Source organism: Panulirus ornatus, chromosome 41 (assembly GCF_036320965.1).
Source record: "Panulirus ornatus isolate Po-2019 chromosome 41, ASM3632096v1, whole genome shotgun sequence".
Lineage (NCBI taxonomy): Eukaryota > Metazoa > Arthropoda > Malacostraca > Decapoda > Palinuridae > Panulirus > Panulirus ornatus.
The window spans coordinates 15,854,364-15,877,441 of record NC_092264.1 but is presented as its reverse complement, the minus strand read 5'-3'; the positions used below and the strand labels follow the sequence as shown (position 1 = coordinate 15,877,441).

The window sequence follows — 23,078 nt, the reverse complement described above, 5'->3', positions numbered from 1 at the left end:
TATTTAATAGATGTATAATATATCATTTCCATTTTATGATTATTCAAATATATATTTAGCAAAAAATATGGCTTATGAAGGAATAAAAACCATAAAAGTTTGTCCCTTTATCCAGTATATGATGCGTAAGTATGAATGTAAACTTTATATCGCGTCAAGGTTGTAATACCATTGCTAGAGTCTTTTTATATATACTGCAATAGGTTCTAACAGCAATGGACTCTGGTATTGACTCAACAGAGAGTAGTAATGGGAGTATAGAGGAGGCTGGTGGTTCTGTAGACATTGCGATGGAAGGAGAAAGACCACCAGCCTCAGTGGAGGGAGTTCCATTAACCGATGATAATGAACCGTCTCCTGATGATGCCCCGAATGATTCTCCTTCCCCAGTTTTACTGACAGCTACTGAGGCTGAAGCTGCTACCAGTAAGCCTGCACCTTCACCATTGAGAACACTAGCAGCAACTGTTGTCGGTGACATCCCATTGGAAGTGCTAGAAAATCGGAAGAATAATAATGAAGCAGAAGTGTCAGTTGTTGGAACAAGTACTGTAAATACCCCTACAAATAATGCAGTTCCTGTATTTAAGGCGGTAGGTATGGGTTAGATTTAAGGTGTATAGAAAATCACCATGAAGTCAATCATCAGAGTAGTGCAACCTCACAGACATTTCTGGTCATTATATTTACCTCTTGTCTGAAGTAATTTGAACTATGTAAAGTTTATTTTAGCTCTGCATTGAAATTAGCTCTAGGAAATAATTAACTACTGTTTTAGAAGCCTTATATAGTTTGTTGTGATTATAGAGATACAGAGGATTGATTGGTTTTATTTACTGATAGAATGACATTGATGAAGTATTAGCATTTTTTAAGGGAAATTTAGGGGTTGATTTAGAAATAGGTAATACACCTGATAACGAATGAATAGAACTTATAAAATCCTCATCTATCCTTTCTTAGCAGTCAGTATATGAGTGTTCAGTATTTTAGTTGAATAATACCAGGCGCTGAATGTCATCAGATGATGCCGGGTGATCATGTCTTTCCAGCAGATGAAAATAATGTTGGTATTTTCTGCTGTCATTTTGGTCAGTCTACTGAGGCTGTAAGGTTTGATGAGGCTTTCATAGGTTGATGGATGACAGTCATATACCCATAATGGTGTTTGTGTGGATATTGAGGAGAGCAGAATTCTTTCCTGCACCTTCCTGGCAACAATAGAAACCTGTATAAGTTATTAATGGTAAAATAAATCCCCTGGATATTTCAACAGAAGCTGGAAAAACTGAATCTTCATGTGATGATTGGAGCCTTCTATAACAGGAATGTCAGATGATGAGAGAAGCTTAAGGGTTAATTATCTTCAGTGTGCGAACCCTTATAGTTGTTGGTGTACTGAGCGACATTTGTTTGAGATCATCTCGTATATCTGTCAGCAGTAGGGTAGGACTGACAGGCCCCATGGCATAGGGTTCTCACAACCTTTCTGTATTGGAAAGGTAAGCGACATTTTGGAACAAGTTTTTGAAGTCAGATTTGGGAAGCTTATAATTCCTGCTGGTGTAGAGTTTGAGTCAGTTGACTAAGTTTGGGCTGCTCATAATTGAGAGCATTACTCTGTGCATAGAGAGAAATATGTCATTATAAAATTTGATTAAAGTTCTGTTATGAGAACATGCCTACATTTTTATATATTGACTTCATTTGTGAAGTGTGGGTTTTCCAAGATAGAGAAACAATATTGACATCATTTTTTTGTTTCAAACTTGACTGCCTTAAAATTCTGCTATACTGAGGTGGCATTGGTAACAAATGAAGAAAGGCCTGATCCACTCACATCCATTCTCGAGTTGTCATGTATGCACTGAAACTACGGCTCCCTATCCACAGCCAGGCCCCACAGACCCTTCTATGGTTTACCCTGAATGCTTTATGTGCTGTGGTTCAGTCCATTAATAGGATGCTGACCACAGTGTACCTCATTGTTCTAATTTACTTTACTTCATGCATGCCTTTCACCCTCCTGCATGTTTAGGCCTCAGTCACTCAAAATCTTGTTCACTCCATCCTTCCATCTCCAGTTTGGGCTCTCCATTCTCCTTGTTTCCTCTGCTTCTGATATATATCCTCTTTGTCAACATATACCCCTTATTCTTTCAATATGTTCAAACCATTTCAGCGCACCCTTTTCAGCTGTCTCAACTACCACACCTCTCTCTTATCCTTTCATCACATTGACAAATTTCTATTCATCTGGAACTTTTCTTGTAGCAAATGACCTATTGAAAAGGGCAGTCAAAGGCTTAACTATCTCATCTTTCACCTCTTTTATTGTCCTTGGATAAAACTTATCAGGGCTTCCTGTTTTATTTATTTTCATTCCGTTTAATGCTGATTGTATGTTTTCAGCTTTTATGTCAATTTCTTGCAGAAGATTCTCCTCAGTTATCAATGAAACTGGGTTTGGGACATTTTTGTGTCTTTGAGCAGAAGATTCTCCTCAGTTATCAATGAAACTGGGTTTGGAACATTTTTGTGTCTTCGATCATGAATACAGATGCAAAAGAATCATTTGATATTTTTGTCATGGCTTTTTTGTCTTAAACTACATTACCTTTTTCCATAATTAATTAATCAGTTTACTGGATAATGACTATCATGCTTCTAACATAACTGTAAAACTTTTTAGGGCTTCATTTGCTGTTTTCAGCAATGAATACTTCATATTGATGTTCATTTTGTCATATAACTCTTTTACTTTATGTAAGTTTACATGACTTACTCTATCATGTAGGTTACTGTTCTGTTTAAGTTTCTTGTGAGCTACTTACATAGGCAGCAAGCACTTTTTTATTTCACTTTTCCACCATCTTGGCTTTGTTTTATGAATAGACCATCCACAACACATGGGCACATAGGTTTCCTTTACTACTTTGAAGGTTTCATTGAAGCTTTCCCAAACTACATTCATGTTGTTTTCACAGACAATATCTGCCAGGTTTGCCTGTCAAGAGCAGTGCAATGATCTTTAACATTTGCTGACATAAAATTGTGTATTTTTTTCTGCAACTCTCATGTTGACAAGCATTTCATGCGGTGGTGAAAGTGACCTCAAAAGTAATTTGTCGGTGATCACTTGCCCTAAACTTTTCTCCAACTTTAATATTTTGTTAATGAGAACTCATTTGTAGTTAGTAATAAATCTAATATGTTCTCATTGTGAGTAGGGTCCTTGATTAATTGGATTAGGGCATTATCACTTGAATTTATGTTGAGTCCACGCCCAGAGATACTGAAAAGTGTTCTCCCCTCATTTAGGTAATGGTATGTTAAAATCTCTTACTACTGTAATAGAATCTAGTTCATTACAAATTACTATTAACTGATCATAAAATCTTTCATCTACTTTTAGTGTGTGTGCAGGGCCTATGGATTTGTCCTGTTATTTCCTTGCGAAGTTTATCTTTAATTTTTTACAAAAACGAAGTCAACATTCTCAACGGCTACAAAATTTTTTACTTCTGGATTTAGATTGGCTTTATCAGAGAGTAAGGTACCACTGCCGACTTTGTTTCCCCTATCCCTATTAAACAGTGTACCCAGAGATTTTGTATTTGGCACGGAAATATCTTTTGGTGATATCTAATCAAGATGCAGAAATGGCAGTCATATAATTTCCTTCTAATGCTGTTGTTTCTAATTCTAAGATTTATTGCTCATACTTAGAGTATTAGCATAAGATATTTTTATATGGTGTGGGAGGCAAGTTGTTAGAAGCAGTGAAAAGTTTTTATCGAGGATGTAAGGCATGTGTACGTGTAGGAAGAGAGGAAAGTGATTGGTTCTCAGTGAATGTAGGTTTGCGGCAGGGGTGTGTGATGTCTCCATGGTTGTTTAATTTGTTTATGGATGGAGTTGTTAGGGAGGTGAATGCAAGAGTTTTGGAAAGAGGGGCAAGTATGAAGTCTGTTGGGGATGAGAGAGCTTGGGAAGTGAGTCAGTTGTTGTTCGCTGATGATTCAGCGCTGGTGGCTGATTCATGTGAGAAACTGCAGAAGCTGGTGACTGAGTTTGGTAAAGTGTGTGAAAGAAGAAAGTTAAGAGTAAATGTGAATAAGAGCAAGGTTATTAGGTACAGTAGGGTTGAGGGTCAAGTTAATTGGGAGGTAAGTTTGAATGGAGAAAAACTGGAGGAAGTGAAGTGTTTTAGATATCTGGGAGTGGATCTGGCAGCAGATGGAACCATGGAAGTGGAAGTGAATCATAGGGTGGGGGAGGGGGCGAAAATCCTGGGAGCCTTGAAAAATGTGTGGAAGTCGAGAACATTATCTCGGAAAAAAATGGGTATGTTTGAAGGAATAGTGGTTCCAACAATGTTGTATGGTTGCGAGGCGTGGGCTATGGATAGAGTTGTGCGCAGGAGGGTGGATGTGCTGGGAATGAGATGTTTGAGGACAATATGTGGTGTGAGGTGGTTTGAGCGAGTAAGTAATGTAAGGGTAAGAGAGATGTGTGGAAATAAAAAGAGCGTGGTTGAGAGAGCAGAAGAGGGTGTTTTGAAATGGTTTGGACAAATGGAGAGAATGAGTGAGGAAAGATTGACCAAGAGGATATATGTGTCGGAGGTGGAGGGAACGAGGAGAAGTGGGAGACCAAATTGGAGGTGGAAAGATGGAGTGAAAAAGATTTTGTGTGATCGGGGCCTGAACATGCAGGAGGGTGAAAGGCGGGCAAGGAATAGAGTGAATTGGATCGATGTGGTATACCGGGGTCGACGTGCTGTCAGTGGATTGAATCAGGGTATGTGAAGCGTCTGGGGTAAACCATGGAGAGTTCTGTGGGGCCTGGATGTGGAAAGGGAGCTGTGGTTTCGGGCATTATTGCATGACAGCTAGAGACTGAGTGTGTACGAATGGGGCCCCTGTTGTCTTTTCCTAGCGCTACCCTGCACACATGAGGGGGGAGGGGGAAGTTATTTCATGTGTGGCGAGGTGGCGATGGGAATGAATAAAGGCAGACAGTGTGAATTGTGTGTATGTGTATATATGTAGGTGTCTGTGTGTGTATATATGTGTACATTGAGATGTATGGGTATGTATATTTGCGTGTGTGGACGTGTATGTGTATACATGTGTATGGGGGTGGGTTAGGCCATTTCTTTCATCTGTTTCCTTGTGCTACCTCGCAAATGCGGGAGACAGCGACAAAGCAAAATAAATAAATAAAATTTTTATATTTTGTGTACAGATGTGGTATGTGATTAAATTTCTGTAGTCCTGTTAGATTCTCTTGGATTGCAGTGAAATGCTTTTGGAACTTGTTCCATATCCTCTTCATTTGTTCTCTGCTTGCCATTACCTGACTTTTGAACTCTTCCTGTTGCCTTGCAGTTGCAGTGCCATTCTCAGATACTTGAATGAGACAGAGAGTTTTTAGTTACATTGTGTGCAGTAGTTACATTGAGTTTTGGCTTTAGATTTGCACTGCACCATTTATTGTGGAGGTGTAATGTTCTGTTGTAGGTATCAAACTACATATGTAACACCCTTGTGAACTGTCAAAAACCACTTTCTTTTAAACCTTTTGAGTAGGTCATTTCCTTAAAATGTTTTGTTTTCTACACATTTTCTTAATGGTTAAAGTTGATTTGATTTTATGGAACCCCCTTTCATGTAGTTTACTTTCAGAAATTTCTTGATTTTGCTGAAAGAACAGATATAAACTGTTGGGAGAATTAGTATAAAGACAAACAGTGAGAAAATCCTAGGTGGAGAGACTGTTAGCTGCCAGTTAGTCTGGACTCTAAGAAATATGCAAAAATGAATGGGAATTGAAAACAAGAAAATGGATCAAGCATTGACTGGAAATCTTGTTGATTTTCTGGCCAAAGCTGTAATCATGTGATCTTAAATATTTTGCATGATGCATAAGATAGAGATTTAGATATATGATACATTATATCTCAAATTATGGTGGGTTTCACACACAGTATATGAGTTCTGTCATGTAACAGAGCTGGTACAAGTATGTATACAGTATTGTTACAAATAGCTAATCATGGTCATGAAGTATTCTCATACTGAAATGACATGACAAAAATTAGTTGCTGCAACTCACTGTTAAGAAATATTTGCTATAGTGTATATGGTTTTTCATAATTTTTTTGCATCTGGGAGGTAGCAGGCATGAGGGAAATAACTAGTGGGAGGTCATCTGTTGGATAAGCTAATGTTACAGAATCTAACAGTAGTCTCAGATCTTTAACTAGCTGGCTGAATTTCTGTAAGTACAATATTTGAGGAACCTTTTAGCCTTTTACCTAGAAAACCTACAGCATTACCTCTCAGAATAGCGAGAATATTACTTCATAGGATTCCTTTAAGGTATGAAAAGAAAGTAAATGCTCAACAGAGAATAGATACAGAGTACTGTTAAAGAAATAAATCATACAAATCACTAAACCAAGTTAAGGACAAGTTTTTTGGATTTTAGGTCTTGAAGTACACATAATTTTTAATGAAGTATATCAAAATCTTATTGTCAGTCTCAAAAGATATTTTAGATATGAAAACTTAAGCCAGAAATAGGAATATATAGAATTACAGATACATCACAGCATTGACATTATTTAGGAACAGTTTTCTCTTTGAGGCTCTCTGTTCATATGTTTATCTATAGGCCAGTTAGCATGTAATTGCATAAGAAAATTTGTCACTGTTAGAGATTGTTGGGTCATTTATGCTTCTGAGGTTAGAAATAATTCCAGTTTTTACCACAGCCCAAGATGGACATTCCAGAAGGTAGTCGACTACAACTACATTTTCCGCTTTCTGTGGGTGTTAGTACAGGGGAAGGAGAGGACACAACTTTTGACTTAGAACCTCCCCCTGGATTGACGTTTGCAAATGTGTCACCTTCCATGTGTCTCAGTCATGGCTATGAAGCTTACTGTAAGTATATACTGTTGATATGAATCTGTTATGCCTAGTAACAAACCCCATGATATACGATGTATGACATGCATACAGCTTCTTAGTTCACACACATTTTCATCCCATGTCTAGTATGTTAAGCTAATCATAGACTTCTGCACCAATGTAAGTGCTTCTCTGTTTGCCTTCTTACCTGCCGAATTGATTCATAATGTGAGACTGACATTCTCATTCACAGCTCCACCTTCACAGTTGAAACATTTCATTGCACATTGTTACGAATAACTCCTTTAGCATTCTCATGTGAAATAACTTAGACCATAAACATTTCACTTATTGTACCTGTCCACCCCTTCTGTTACTAGTGTAATCATATTTCATATCAACCTATCATGTGCTATATCTTATTTATAGCCAATTTTTCTTATTTGTTCTCTGTTTCTTATTTTAGTGAGGTAGCAACATAAATAGATGAAGAACAGCCTTATTCACTCATCAGCTCTCTAGCTGTCATGTATAAAACGCAAATGATAGTCTTTTTTCCACAATCAGGTCTCACAAACCTTTTTGTGATCTTCTCTAACTGCTTTATATGCTATAATTCAGCCTATTAACGATTTGTTACCTCCTGTATATCATTTCAGTGTATCCCATGCATGCCTCACATCCTTCTGAACATTCAGGTCCCTTTCACTCAAATCATCTTCAGTTCAGTCTGTCCCATATATGCCTCACATCCTCATGAACTTTCAGGTCCCTTTCACTCATATCATCTTTCACTCCATCCTTCCACTTCTTTCTTGATCCCCTCTTTTCCTTGTTCCCTTCACTTCTGACATATATACATTATTAGTCAGCCTTTCCTCACACATCCTCTTTGTATATCCAGACCATTTCAGCATAACTCCATTCATCCTCCACACACACTCCTCTCACCACCACATCTCTCTACTACCGCATTACTTTCCTTTCAGTCAACCCCCCCCCCCCCCCACACACACACACACACACACACACACACACACACACACACACACCACATTGTTTCCAAACACCTCAGCTCCAGCAATTACTCCTTCCTCTCCACTTTTTTATCAAAAAGCATGGATGAGAGTGGATGCTCAGGAAAGGAAGTGTTTGCAGACAACATATGGTCTTAGCATCATAAAACTTTTATAATTATGGCTTTCTAACAATTTCTTCACACCTTATATCTCTCACTTCTTTCTTCTTTACTTTTTTCTCATAATGCCAACCATACTACGTAAGTTACCCAACTCTGTTGCTTTTTATATTTACCCACATAAATCCAGGAAGACTAAGGTGTTCACATATAAACATGAGTTAGGATTGGCTTTCCTGTTTTTTGCAAGTTTCATTCATACTCCTTAATTCATATCTTTAAATTCTTCTGATACCTCACAGTGCACTTCCAGCTCATTTCCATTGCATGACTTTTTTCTCAGCTATAGTTTTCCATTATCATGTTTGCTGATTTTTAATTCTGACTGCCTAAGTTCATGAACAGCTTTGAAATCTTCATGCAGAACAATTATACACCACAATTACTCGTCTGTTTTTTCCACTGTGATTTAGCAATACACTGCAGTCACCTACCTTACTGATCTCATTGAATGTCCCAGCCCTTAAAGCATGAAAATTTAAAGTGTCAACACACAGACTTGATATACTCTCATAGTTATTGCAGACAGCTTACTCATGCCACCATTTATTCTCAAACAAGTGTTAATTTCCTTTGAATAGTTCTTGACAGCATTTAGAAGTCTTCTCTGCATGCTGTATGTCACTTTGTCTCATTCTTTTCTTTATTTTATTTTATGATGTATTTTTGGATTTGCTTGATCCTAATAACACACAAGCCAGATTTTACCATGTCATTGCATACAGTGTTTAATACATTACTCGCTCACCAATGGAAAGAAGACAGAAAGTCATGTTTTTTCATGTGGAAGAATAGTTGATAGATAATATTGTGCATATAAAATTATTGAGTTATTTCATTTGGCTTACAAAATATTAAAAAGAAATTGATTTGAAATTTTATCTACTGATATAATACTCATTGTATATATATATTCATCCAATTGAGGAGGTAATTATTGATATTCATCCCTCCATGGTTTGTTCTGGGGAATGAGTCTTAGTTTCTAGGATATCAAAGTTAGAATCTTCCAACTCTTAAGTATTTCCTTGAATTCTTGTATGTGCTGTGTTGAAGTTGATCACTACTTACCCTGATATTCTTGAAAAATTCTAATGTGCAAACTTGCCCAGCACAGCTCAAGGCTACTCAGTGCTGCCATATGAAAACAAAGTTCTACAGAAAAGACTTCGAAACCTTCGCCTGAGAATGAGTCATCGGCATTATCAGGTTCTGTCCCTGAAAGCAAGTAAGTTCTTGGATTTTCATTAGTATGTTTGTATCATATCATTTTTTACACATTCAGTTTACTTTTGTGTATACAGGATCTTCTTGAAAGGTTTTAGAAATATACCATTGCCATGTCTTTAGGTATTTGATATTTTATTTAAGGTTTTATGGTTGTATTTAAGGGTGAACCATGGAAAGTTCTATGGGGCCTGGGTGTGAATAGGGAGCTTTGGTTTCAGTGCATTGCACATGGCAGTTCATGTATGGATGTGAGTGATGTAGCCCCTCTCTGTCTGTTTTTGAGCACTGCCTCCCTGAAGCAGGGGGCTGCAATCAGGTGTGGGGGAGAAGAGAATGTATATGGTATCTTTTTTTTTTCTTTTCTTTCATGCATTTGTCCTGTTTCCTCTTGGGTAGGGTGGTATTGGGAATGGATGACGGCGAGCAAATATGAATATGTACATCTGTATATTTGTGTATGTATATATATGTGTGTGCGTATATATTTATGTACATGTATATATGTATATATGTATATATATGACATATACATATATACACATGTATATAATTCATACTGTCTGCCCTTATTCATTCCCGTTGCCACCCCGCCTCACATGAAATGACAGCCCCCTCCCCCCTCATGTGTGCAAGGTTGCGCTAGGAAAAGACAACAAAGGCCACATTCGTTCACACTCAGTCTCTAGCTGTCATGCATAATGCACCGATACCACAGCTCCCTTTCCACATCCAGGCCCCACAAAACTTTCCATTGTTTACCCCAGACGCTTCACATGCCCTGGTTCAATCCATTGACAGCGCATTGACCTTGGTATACCACATCGTTCCTATTCACTCTATTCCTTGCACACCTTTCACCCTCCTGCATGTTCAGGCCCCGATCACTCAAAATCTTTTTCACTCCATCTTTCCACCTCCAATTTGGTCTCCCACTTCTCCTCGTTCCCTCCACCTCTGACACATATATCCTCTTGGTCAATCTTTCCTCACTCATTCTCTCCATGTGACCAAACCATTTCAAAACACCCTCTTCTGCTCTCTCAACCACACTCTTTTTATTAACACACATCTTTCTTCCTTTTTCATTACTTACTCGATCAAACCACCTCTCACCACATATTGTCCTCAAACATCTCATTTCCAGCACATCCACCCTCCTCCGCACAACTCTATCTATAGCCCACGCCTTGCAACCATATAACATTGTTGGAACTACTATTCCTTCAAACATAGCCATTTTTGCTTTCCAAGATAACGTTCTCGACTTCCACACATTTTTCAACACTCCCAGAACTTTCACCCCCTCCCCCACCCTATGATTCACTATGATTCCACTTCCATGGTTCCATCTGCTTCTAAATCCACTCCCAGATATTTAAAACACTTCACTTTCTCCTATTTTTCTCCATTCAAACTTACCTCCCAATTAACTTGTCCTTCAACCCCACTGTAGCTAATAACCTTGCTCTTATTCACATTTACACTCGGCTTCCTTCTTTCCCACACTTTACCGAACTCAGTCACCAGCTTCTGCAGTTTCTTACCCGAATCAGCCACCAGCGCTGTATCATCAGCGAACAACAACTGACTCACTTCCCAAGCTCTCTCATCCACAACAGACTGCATACTTGCCCCTCTTTCCAAAACTCTTGCATTCACCTCCCTAACAACCCCATCCATAAACAAATTAAACAACCATGGAGACATCACGCACCCCTGCCCCAAACCTACGTTCACTGAGAACCAATCACTTTCCTCTCTTCCTACACATACACATGCCTTACATCCTTGATAGAAACTTTTCACTGCTTCTAATAACTTGCCTCCCACACCATATATTCTTAATACCTTCCACAGAGCATCTCTATCAACTCTATCATATGCCTTCTCCAGATCCATAAATGCTACATACAAATCCATTTGCTTTTCTAAGTATTTCTCACATGGGAAAGTATTTCTGAATCTGGAGGAAGTGAAAAACTTGTATTTTCAAATATGCCAAATCATAGTAATTGGCAAAGAGATGAGAGAGTAGACAGCTCCAAAGCTTCAAAGTGTATGAAAAGAAACAGTTATCAAAACACCCTACCCTTGAACTGCCAATAGCCACACACTAACATTGTAACAAAGCAGCCTGCCGAGTATTGCATGGTCTAGCTAGTGGTGGGGGTACACAAGCAGCCAACTCCAGTGAATCAAAACCATAGTAATACCTATAGAGGATGGAAAGTGAACCAACACTGTGGTGTAAGGCAAGTGGATCTCTTTGAAGTTGGCCTGGGAGAGTTTATAAAGTCAGACTGCTATCGACTCAACTCTGTCAGGTGAGGATGCAAAGTTAAACCGCCCTAGATAAGAGAACAGTTCTCTACACAACAAAGGATTAATCCTTTGTGTAAATGGAGCAACTGTAAGGAAGAAAAGACATTTTGACATCTAAACAGGACTCCCAGTTTCTAAAGAGACAGACTTAGCCATTTCTGTATTGTGTGGTTTCCATGTTAGAATGGATGTTATAGTAATATCAAGTATGCTCACTGAGTCAAGAGGTGGAATTAATGAACTGTTAAAGGCAAGAGGAAAGTTGTCAGGAGTTTTCAACAGAGAGATGGGTAAAAACTGGATCGTGGAGGCATTAAATTTAACCAAATTTCATCTACCCCAATGAGATATCCTGTCCATGTCAAAATTTACTGAGGAAGTTGTGTACGGACAATACCCAGATTGAGTGAAAGGATGTGGAGGAATGCAGTGCTGAGTCGTCAGCATTAGGGTGCATTTGGTTATTTGGAAAGGAGCAAAACTTGATAAAAAGGAAAAAGAAACTTAAGGGACACCAATGTTGATGGAGAACGGGGTAAAAGCTGATCCATCAACAACCATGGGGACAGATCAGTCGGAGAGGATGCTAGATATAAGGAAGCAAAATGAGGGAGGGAAGCAAAATGGGGAGAGCTTAGTGATGAGACCCCTATGACATACCCTTCCAAAAGCTTTGGATATATCAGAGACAACTACAGGTGATTCCCAAAAAAATTTCAGGGATAATGACTAGAAATTAGTAAGACAAAAAAGAATATCACTAGTGGATCTTACAGAAGACATACTGGTGATCAGAGAGAGGATTGTTAGAATGAAATTGTCTGAGGATAACGTACTTGAGGAGGGGTTCAAAGACTTTGGAAATGGTAGATGTCAAAGTAACATGATGATAGTTAGAGAGGTTAGAAAAGTCAACTTTCTTAGGGATGGGATATACCAATGCATGCTTCCAAGAAAAAAGAAAAGTTCTGGTTTTTACACAGAAATGAAACAGATGAGCTAGCACTAGTGCAACTTTAGAGGTACACTCTTTCAGTATCATGGGGATGGTTAGCCTCGCTTGTGTCCAGAGAAAGAAGTGCTTTTCAGACAGTTCAGAAAGAGACTATGGGAAGGGACATAGGAATGTAATTGTCATCCAAGGTAGTGTGAGAGGAGAAACAGGGACCAAAGAAAGTTGCTTTGTCTACAGGAGAGACAACAATAGTACCATGAAAGCAGAAAAAAGAAGAAAAGGTAGAGTGACAGATATTGTTAGCAATATCCTTAGCTAAAGACCAGAAAAACTTGTCAGTGAATGACAAGGAGAGATTATCACACTTTCTGTGAATAAAGGAATGCTTTGCCTACTGGCTAACGTATTTGCAATGATTACAGGCAATGAAAAAGGCTGAATGGGAGTCGGAGGAAAGAGAGTTTTTCCAAGCCTGATATGCCTGATCCACTTCCTTCTCAGGTTTATGCTTCCACTCTTACATCCACCTCTTTCCATTTTCCCTTCTTTTCAGGAAAATTTTCATTTTCTCTAAACTTTTCCCCTAACTTTCTTCCAAAACTTCATCACCTCTTTCTTTGCTTTCCCCTATCAGTTTCTCACCATTCTGCTTACATATCTTATATTCTTTCCTCCTCAGCAGCAGAACTTCCACAGGTACACTCCTTTCAAGCAATATACCATATGCCTTTTCTTCTATTCCACTGTATTTCTAATCTCATCCATTCACCATGCATTTCCATTTTTATTCTTATATCTCACGATCTTGTACCCAACTACTTATGACACAACCTTAATTCTTTTCATACTTGATTGCTATTTCCAGCATTAGTGAGGTAGTGCCAGGAAACAAAGAGAGGCACATCCACATACATATCAGTGAAGGGGGCAAATGGGGAGGTGATAACAAGTGGTGGTGATGTGAGAAGATGGAGTGAGTATTTTGAAGGTTTGTTGAATGTGTTTGATGATAGAGTGGCAGATATAGGGTGTTTTTGTCAAGGTGGTGTGCAAAGTGAGAGGGTTAGGGAGAATGATTCAGTAAACAGAGAAGAGGTAGTAAAAGCTTTGCAGAAGATGAAAGCCGGCAAGGCAGCGGGTTTGGATGGTATTGCAATGGAATTTATTAAAAAAGGGGGCGACTGTATTGTTGACTGGTTGGTAAGGTTATTTAATGTATGTATGACTCATGGTGAGGTGCCTGAGGATTGGCGGAATGCTTGCATAGTGCCATTATACAAAGGCAAAGGGGATAAAGGTGAGTGCTCAAATTACAGAGGTATAAGTTTGTTGAGTATTCCTGGGAAATTATATGGGAGGGTATTGATTGCGAGGGTGAAGGCATGTACAGAGCATTGGATTTGGGAAGAGCAGTGTGGTTTCAGAAGTGGTAGAGGATGTGTGGATATTATATATTATTTTTTTTTTTTTCTTTTTATACTATTCGCCATTTCCCTTGTTAGCGAGGTTGCGTTAAGAACAGAGGACTTGGCCTTTGAGGGAATATCCTCATCTGGCCCCCTTCTGTGTTCCTTCTTTTGGAAAAAAAAAAAAAAAGAGAGAGAGAGAGGAGGATTTCCAGCCACCCGCTCCCTTCCCCTTTAGTCGCCTTCTACGACACGCAGGGAATACGTGGGAAGTATTCTTTCTCCCCTATCCCCAGGGACAGATATTATATTATATTACATTATATTTCACTGAAGGCATGGCCTTGATGTGGACTTCTGTCTGTGACTGAAGGCTCCAAAAGTGAAAGAAGAAAAAAGTATTTTTAGGAGAAGATGAGGCAGCATTTGTTACGTGCATGGGTACAGAGTATGGAAGGGAAAGGATTGAAGTGCAGGATCCTATACCAAGAAGCAAGGCAAAAAGTGTGATAATGAGGTTTAAGGTAGGGAAGGTGCCTGGAATGGATGTACTGCTGAAATGTTGAACTATGGAGGAGAAAGTGTAACAAAATGGATATATTTGTAATGTAATTTAGCATGGAAACATAAGGGTGTGTCTGAGGATTGGATGAAAGCTGTTATTGTCCCATTATTCAGAGGAAAGGTGCTAAGGATAGAAATTGCAATTATAGGGGAATTAGTTTGTTAAGTACTCCAGGAAAAGTGTATACAAGATTGTCGATTGATAGCTTGATGGAAGAGACTGAATGCAGAATAAGTGAGAAGCAAGAAGGTTTTAGGATAGGTAGAGGATGCATGGATCAGATTTTTGTGGTGAGAATGGCTGTGGGAAAGTATTTGTGGAAAGGTAAGTAGCTGTGTGTAACTTTTATGGATCTTGAGAAAACATATAACAGAGTCAAGTAGAATGGTTTATGGGATGTGTTAAGGATATATGGGGTAGGGCAACAACTGTTAGATGGTGTGAAAGCCCTCTGTGGAGGAACAGATGCATGTGTAAGAGTGGATAGAGAGTTGAGCAAAAGTTTTGGTATACATGTAGGTGTGAGGCAGGTCTTTGTGATGTCATCATGGCTTTTTGATATGTATGTATATATATTCCTATGAGTCCACGGGGAAAATGAAACACGATAAGTTCCCAAGTGCACTTTTGTGTAATAATCACATCATCAGGGGAGACACAGGAGAGAAATATAAGTCAGTTGATGTACATCGAAGAGACGAAGCTAGGACGCCGATATATGTATATATGTTATGCGTGTTATCGGTGAAAGGAGGGCAAGGAATAGAGTGATTTGGATCGATGTGGTATACCGGGGTTGACGTGCTGTCAGTGGATTAAATCAGGGCATGTGAAGCGTCTGGGGTAAACCATGGAAAGCTGTGTAGGTATGTATACTTGCGTGTCTGGACGTGTATGTATATACATGTGTAATGGGGGTGGGTTGGGCCATTTCTTTCGTCTGTTTCCTTGCTTTACCTTGCAAACGCGGGAGACAGCGACAAAGCAAAAGATATATATATATATATATATATATATATATATATATATATATATATATATATATATATATATATATATATATATATATATATATATATATATATGCAGGAGGGTGAAAGGTGGGCAAGGAATAGAGTGAATTGGATCGATGTGGTATACCGGGGTTGACGTGCTGTCAATGGATTGAATCAGGGCATGTGAAGCATCTGGGGTAAACCATGGAAAGCTGTGTGAAGCCTGCATGTGGAAAGGGAGCTGTGGTTTCGGGCATTATTGCATGACAGCTAGAGACTGAGTGTGAACGAATGGGGCCTTTGTTGTCTTTTCCTAGCGCTACTCCGCACACATGAGGGGGGAGGGGGGTGGTATTCCATGTGTGGTGAGGTGGCGTTGGGAATGAATAAAGGCAGACAGTGTGAATTGTGTGCATGGGTATATATGTATGTGTCTGTGTGTGTATATATATGTGTACATTGAGATGTATAGGTATGTATATCTGCGTGTGTGTATATACATGTGTATGGGGGTGGGTTGGGCCATTTCTTTCGTCTGTTTCCTTGCGCTACCTCACAAACGCGGGAGACAGCGACAAAGCAAAATATATAAATAAATAAATATATATATATATATATATATATAGTGGGAGGTGGGTTGATTAGAAAGGGTAGTGAGTGGTGGGATGAAGAAGTAAGAGTATTAGTGAAAGAGAAGAGAGAGGCATTTGGACGATTTTTGCATGGAAAAAATGAAATTGAGTGGGAGACGTATAAAAGAAAGGGACAGGAGGTCAAGAGAAAGGTGCAAGAGGTGAAAAAAAGGGCAAATGAGAGTTGGGGTGAGAGAGCATCATTAAATTTTAGGGAGAATAAAAAGATGTTCTGGAAGGAGGTAAATAAAGTGCGTAAGACAAGGGAACAAATGGGAACTTCAGTGAAGGGCGCAAATGGGGAGGTGATAACAAGTAGCAGTGATGTGAGAAGGAGATGGAGTGAGTATTTTGAAGGTTTGTTGAATGTGTTTGATGATAGAGTGGCAGATATAGGGTGTTTTGGTCGAGGTGGTGTGCAAAGTGCGAGGGTTAGGGAAAATGATTTGGTAAACAGAGAAGAGGTAGTAAAAGCTTTGCGGAAGATGAAAGCCGGCAAGGCAGCAGGTTTGGATGGTATTGCAGTGGAATTTATTAAAAAAAGGGGGTGACTGTATTGTTGACTGGTTGGTAAAGTTATTTAATGTATGTATGACTCATGGTGAGGTGCCTGAGGATTGGCGGAATGCGTGCATAGTGCCATTGTACAAAGGCAAAGGGGATAAGAGTGAGTGCTTAAATTTTCTTCTTTTCTTTCTTTCAAACTATTCGCCATTTCCCGCATTAGCGAGGTAGCGTTAAGAACAGAGGACTGGGCCTTTGAGGGAATACCCTCACCTGGCCGAATTCTCTGTTCCTTCTTTTGGGGAAAAAAAAAAAAAAAAAAAAAAAAAAAAAAAAAAAAAACGAGAGGGGAGGATTTCCAGCCCCCCGCTCCCTCCCCTTTTAGTCGCCTTCTACGACACGCAGGGAATACGTGGGAAGTATTCTTTCTCCCCTATCCCCAGGGATAGAGTGCTTAAATTACAGAGGTATAAGTTTGTTGAGTATTCCTGGCAAATTGTATGGGAGGGTATTGATTGAGAGGGTGAAGGCATGTACAGAGCATCAGATTGGGGAAGAGCAGTGTGGTTTCAGAAGTGGTAGAGGATGTGTGGATCAGGTGTTTGCTTTGAAGAATGTATGTGAGAAATACTTAGAAAAGCAAATGGATTTGTATGTAGCATTTATGGATCTGGAGAAGGCATATGATAGAGTTGATAGAGATGCTCTGTGGAAGGTATTAAGAATATATGGTGTGGGAGGCAAGTTGTTAGAAGCAGTGAAAAGTTTTTATCGAGGATGTAAGGCATGTGTACGTGTAGGAAGAGAGGAAAGTGATTGGTTCTCAGTGAATGTAGGTTTGCGGCAGGGGTGTGTGATGTCTCCATGGTTGTTTAATTTGTTTATGGATGGGGTTGTTAGGGAGGTGAATGCAAGAGTTTTGGAAAGAGGGGCAAGGATGAAGTCTGTTGGGGATGAGAGAGCTTGGGAAGTGAGTCAGTTGTTGTTCGCTGATGATACAGCGCTGGTGGCTGATTCATGTGAGAAACTGCAGAAGCTGGTGACTGAGTTTGGTAAAGTGTGTGAAAGAAGAAAGTTAAGAGTAAATGTGAATAAGAGCAAGGTTATTAGGTACAGTAGGGTTGAGGGTCAAGTCAATTGGGAGGTGAGTTTGAATGGAGAAAAACTGGAGGAAGTGAAGTGTTTTAGATATCTGGGAGTGGATCTGGCAGTGGATGGAAACATGGAAGCGGAAGTGTATCATAGGGTGGGGGAGGGGGCGAAAATTCTGGGAGCCTTGAAGAATGTGTGGAAGTCGAGAACATTATCTCAGAAAGCAAAAATGGGTATGTTTGAAGGAATAGTGGTTCCAACAATGTTGTATGGTTGCGAGGCGTGGACTATGGATAGAGTTGTGCGCAGGAGGATGGATGTGCTGGAAATGAGATGTTTGAGGACAATGTGTGGTGTGAGGTGGTTTGATCGAGTAAGTAATGTAAGGGTAAGAGAGATGTGTGGAAATAAAAAGAGCGTGGTTGAGAGAGCAGAAGAGGGTGTTTTGAAATGGTTTGGTCACATGGAGAGAATGAGTGAGGAAAGATTGACCAAGAGGATATATGTGTCGGAGGTGGAGGGAACGAGGAGAAGAGGGAGACCAAATTGGAGGTGGAAAGATGGAGTGAAAAAGATTTTGTGTGATCGGGGCCTGAACATGCAGGAGGGTGAAAGGAGGGCAAGGAATAGAGTGAATTGGAGCGATGTGGTATACCGGGGTTGACGTGCTGTCAGTGGATTGAATCAAGGCATGTGAAGCGTCTGGGGTAAACCATGGAAAGCTGTGTAGGTATGTATATTTGCGTGTGTGGACGTATGTATATACATGTGTATGGGGGTGGGTTGGGCCATTTCTTTCGTCTGTTTCCTTGCGCTACCTCGCAAACACGGGAGACAGCGACAAAGCAAAAAAAAAAAAAAAAAAAAGGCCCAGTCCTCTGTTCTTAATGCTACCTCGCTAACGCGGGAAATGGCGAATGGTTTAAAAGAAAAGAAGAAATATATATATATATATATATATATATATATATATATATATATATATATATATATATATATATATACATATATATATATATATATATATATATATGGATGGAGTGATAAGAGAGATGAAAGCAGAGCTAGGGAATGGGGGTATAAAGATGGAATGTGGCGGTGAGGTATGATGGCTATGACAAGCCTTCTTGTGGATGATACAGTGTCACTATCTGAGAGAGAAGAGGGGTTGCAGAAGGTTGTAAGTGTGTTTTATGTTATGTTTAAGCTTAGTGATTGAAGGTGAATGTGAGTAAAAGTAAAGTAATGGTGTTTGAAAGGAAACAGAATGAACATAAAGATTTTGCAAAGCCCAATAGAGTGAGAGAAGAAAGTTTACTAAACTGTGTTATAGATATGGGGTAAGAAAGACTGGAAGAGGTGACAGAATTTAAGTATTTAGGAGCTATATTAGGCCAATTATTGATATGGAAGGAGAGGTATGGGAGAGAGCAGTACAGTCTAAAAGAGTCTTTGGGTCTCTTAATAAAGTGGGGTGGAAGTGCGAATATGGAAGTGAAAAAAAGGATTTAAGGGATAGCATAGTCCTCCTGACCCAGACTTGTGCTGCCAAATACAATGAAAAAAGAAATGAGGGGGTGTATGAGAGATCTGGTATGGCAGGTAATGCAAAGGGAATGAATTATAGAGTAGTTGAGTGGAAAAAATGTAATATTTTGAAGTGGTTTGGGCAAGTGGAAAGAATGCAAGTTGGAGAGTTTACATGGGGAGTGTACGATAGTGTGATCATAGGGGTTGATATAAGAGGAAGACCGCATGTAACTTGGAGAAATAGAGTGGAAGAGTACTGGTAGGAGAGAAATAGTGGAAGAGTACATGGGATGGTGTGAAAGACCACCAGTGATATGAGGAAATTGAGTGGAAAAGTACTAGCGGAAGGGAAATGATGGGAGGATGTGGGGATGTTGTGTGCAAGGGAGGCATTTATGGACAGGGATAAGTGGAGACTGTTTTGCCATGGCTACCCCCTGCTGGGAATTCCCTGAGGAAACGGGCATCAGAGATATATATGCATAGCTAGATATCTATGAAAGGAAATACAGTGAGGGGAAGACAGCCAGCTTTTTTAGAGGGTTGTACATAGGGTGGAGGATTTATGAAGGTGTGGGGGGATTGTGTGGATTGCACAGCCTGGAGATTTTGTTGACATGCTCTCCCTTCTGTAGACGCAGTTTGCAGAGGGAATTAGATGTTTGAGTTATGAATATATAGATGAATAAACTAATTTCTGGGAGTGGGGGGCTGGAAATCCCCCCCTCCAGATTTTGCTTTTCCAAAAGAAGGAACAGAGAAGGGGGTTAAGTGAGGATTTTTCCTCAAAGACTTGGTTTTCTGTTCTTGATACCTCACTAAAGTGGGAAATGGCAAATATGTATAAAAAAAAAAGATAAACTAATTTAGTTAACGGACAATGAAATGAGGAACTATTGAAATCATTATATCAGAACTAAAACAAATAGTGCAGCAGTCCCTTTGTGATACTGTTGCTGGTATGTGACAGTCTTTATTGCTGGAGTGGATGACAGCAGCAGAGGGCAACTATTTCTTATAACTTCACGAACAACACTGCTTTTTTTTTATGCTCATATTTTTTACCGTTGGGCATTTTATGTCCCTTGTGCTTGTTTGCTTTTCATACTTGTTGCATTTTTTCTAAGATTTTGATTCCTGGCACCTATAAAGATACTTGGATTCTTTACAAATTTCAGGACATTCTTCTTATTCACATCTTAATGATTTTGATAGCTCTTTTGTCTTTGGCATTTGTATTACATTCAAAATAATCTGAATTATTTAAAGTTTACAAGACATTCTTGCAAAAAATTTGGTAAATTGTAAACCTTCTTAAATGTTTATATTTCAGAAGAGCGAAAACTTCGCATAGCTGTCAGCCTAAATAATATTCATACAGTTGAACAGCTGCTGCTGGAAGGTATTAATCCTAAAGTTACTGATGACAAGGATAGGTCTCCCCTGCATATTGCTGCCTCTAAAGGCTACACAGATATTGCACGGTAAGAGTATTCTGTTTTTTTGCTTCATTAATGTTTAAAAAAGTGTGGAGTTTGGTATAACTAAACAATATAAGAGTGATGTTCTGCATGCACCACAGTGATATGATCATGTCAAATGGAAATATAATATTTATGATATTATTGATTGATTAATTAATCATACAACCCTTGGACCCTTGTTCAAACTCCTTTGCATTAAGTTACTTGACAAGATGATATTTCTTTTTGTCTCTTGATGAGACAGCCATGCTGATGGTGCCTTTTTCTCATGGTCAACCCTCCTCATACCATAAATCTTCCTCAAGCATTTCATTTCTAACACGTCCACCCTCTTCCATTCTCTTGTATTTCGGACCCAAGGCTGGAGCTGGAAGGATGGAGTGAAAAATATTTTGAGTGGCTAGGACTTGAACTTGCTGGAGGATGAAAGGCATGCATAGGGTAGGGTGAATTATAATGATACACTATACAAGGGATGATGTTGTCAGTGGATTGAAGTAGGGCATGTGCAATGGCTTGGGGAAACCATAAAAAGGTGTGTGGGGCCTGGTTGTCGATAGTGGGTTGTGGATTTGGTGTATGAGACATGACAGTTAGATAATGGATGTGGGTAAATGTGGCCATTCTTTGTCTGTTCATGGTGCTGCCTCACGAATGCAGGCAGGGAACAGTGGACAAGTCTGAAAAATTATCTAGAGAAAGCATATTGATAAGGTTGATAGGGATGCTTTGTAGAAGGCCTTAAGAATATACAGCGTGGGAGGAAAGCTGCTTGAAGCAGTGAGAATTTTTCATCGAGTGAAAGACATGTGTATGAGTAGGAATAGAGGAGAGTGAATGGTTTCAAGTGAAGGTTGTTCTACAGAAGGGGTGTGTGATGTCACCATGGTTGTTTGTTTTGTATAGATAGGGTGATGAAGAAGGTAAATGCAAGAGTCTTGGAGAGAGTAGCGAGTGTATAGTCTGTGGGGAATGAGATGGCCTGGAAGTGGGTCAGTGTGAAGAAATACCTGGAGAGATTGAGTGTAGAATGGCAAAAGGTGAGAGTAAATGAAACTAGGGGAGTAGATGAGGAATGGGAGGTGTTTAGGGAAGCAGCAATAGCCTGTGTAAGAGATGCATGTGACATGTGAAAGGTGGGATGTGGGCAGATTAGAAAGGGTACTGAGTGCTGGGATGAAGTAAAGTTGCTGGTGAAAGCGAATAGAGAGATGTTTGGTCAGTATTTACAGGGAAGGAGGCAGATGATTGGGAGATGAATAAGAGAAAGCAGCATTTGGTCAGTATATATATTTACTCTAACCTGAACCAGGTACCGGTTTTATTGACCAACCCTAGGGGTGGATGAACAGCTGGGTTAACTGTGTAGTAACTGCAGCAACCAGGATTTGAACCCATGTGCTCAACCCTGTGCTGCCTGTGAATTTGTCATGGTCAGGAATGCTAACTGCTACACCATGGAGGTCCATTTTTTATGTATCTGTACTGTACTGTATGTTTCTTGACATTTTGTTCATGTATTTGTTTAAAAATGTTGATGGCAACCTTCCCCGGAACATAATCCCCATTTCCCTGCTGTATGCTGTGGTAAGATTGTTTCCCTTTACATGGTTTTCCATGTATGTTGCATTTTCCAGGAACACATTTACAACAAATTTGGGATATCTGTATTTTGTGGTGTAATGTTCTTAGGAATTTATTCATTCTCTCTTATTAGATGCTGTTTAATCTTATCATCCTGGCTATATTGGTGTGTAAGGTGATACAACCTTTAATTTCAGACTATTACTCCAGTATGGGGCAGACCCCAATCAGCGAGATGGTATAGGCAACACAGCCCTTCACCTAGCAGCATGTACCTCCCACATCCCCACTGTGACTCTGCTTCTAAAGGCAGGTCAGTACCAGAAACACTGTGATAGCAATGATCAGTCTTACAGACACAGGGTATTTTAACTGATTGAAACTGGCTATGTTTATATTAATTGATTATGCTATTCATTACAGTTTTTTGTTCATCATAGGGAATGCTTGAATTCCTTCCATATGGATGGTTGGGGGATTGAAGCCTACTCATTCTTCATTTTCAGTGATCTTGAGCAAATTATCTCCCACCCTAACCATATTCTTGACCGCTGTGGTCACTCTCCTAATGGTCTTGATCTGTTTTTCACCTCAAATCCTTTCTGCTGTAACTGTACAATCTTGCCCCCAATTGGTCCATCTGACCAAATTCTCATAAATG

General features: G+C 39.5%; 1 protein-coding gene across 2 annotated transcripts in view; it reads left to right on the top strand.

The window, feature by feature from the left end:
* The first annotated feature begins 148 nt into the window (after positions 1 to 148).
* LOC139761706 (uncharacterized) overlaps positions 149 to 23,078 on the top strand; it is a 44,050-nt gene continuing 21,120 nt past the window's right edge. For both annotated transcript variants that reach the window (XM_071686072.1, XM_071686071.1), the window contains exons 1-5: positions 149 to 593; positions 6,782 to 6,953; positions 9,236 to 9,346; positions 20,683 to 20,833; positions 22,615 to 22,730. In XM_071686072.1, coding sequence (XP_071542173.1) covers positions 216 to 593; positions 6,782 to 6,953; positions 9,236 to 9,346; positions 20,683 to 20,833; positions 22,615 to 22,730 — 928 coding nt within the window. In that variant the 5' untranslated portion in view covers positions 149 to 215. The remainder of the gene's footprint in view (positions 594 to 6,781; positions 6,954 to 9,235; positions 9,347 to 20,682; positions 20,834 to 22,614; positions 22,731 to 23,078) is intronic.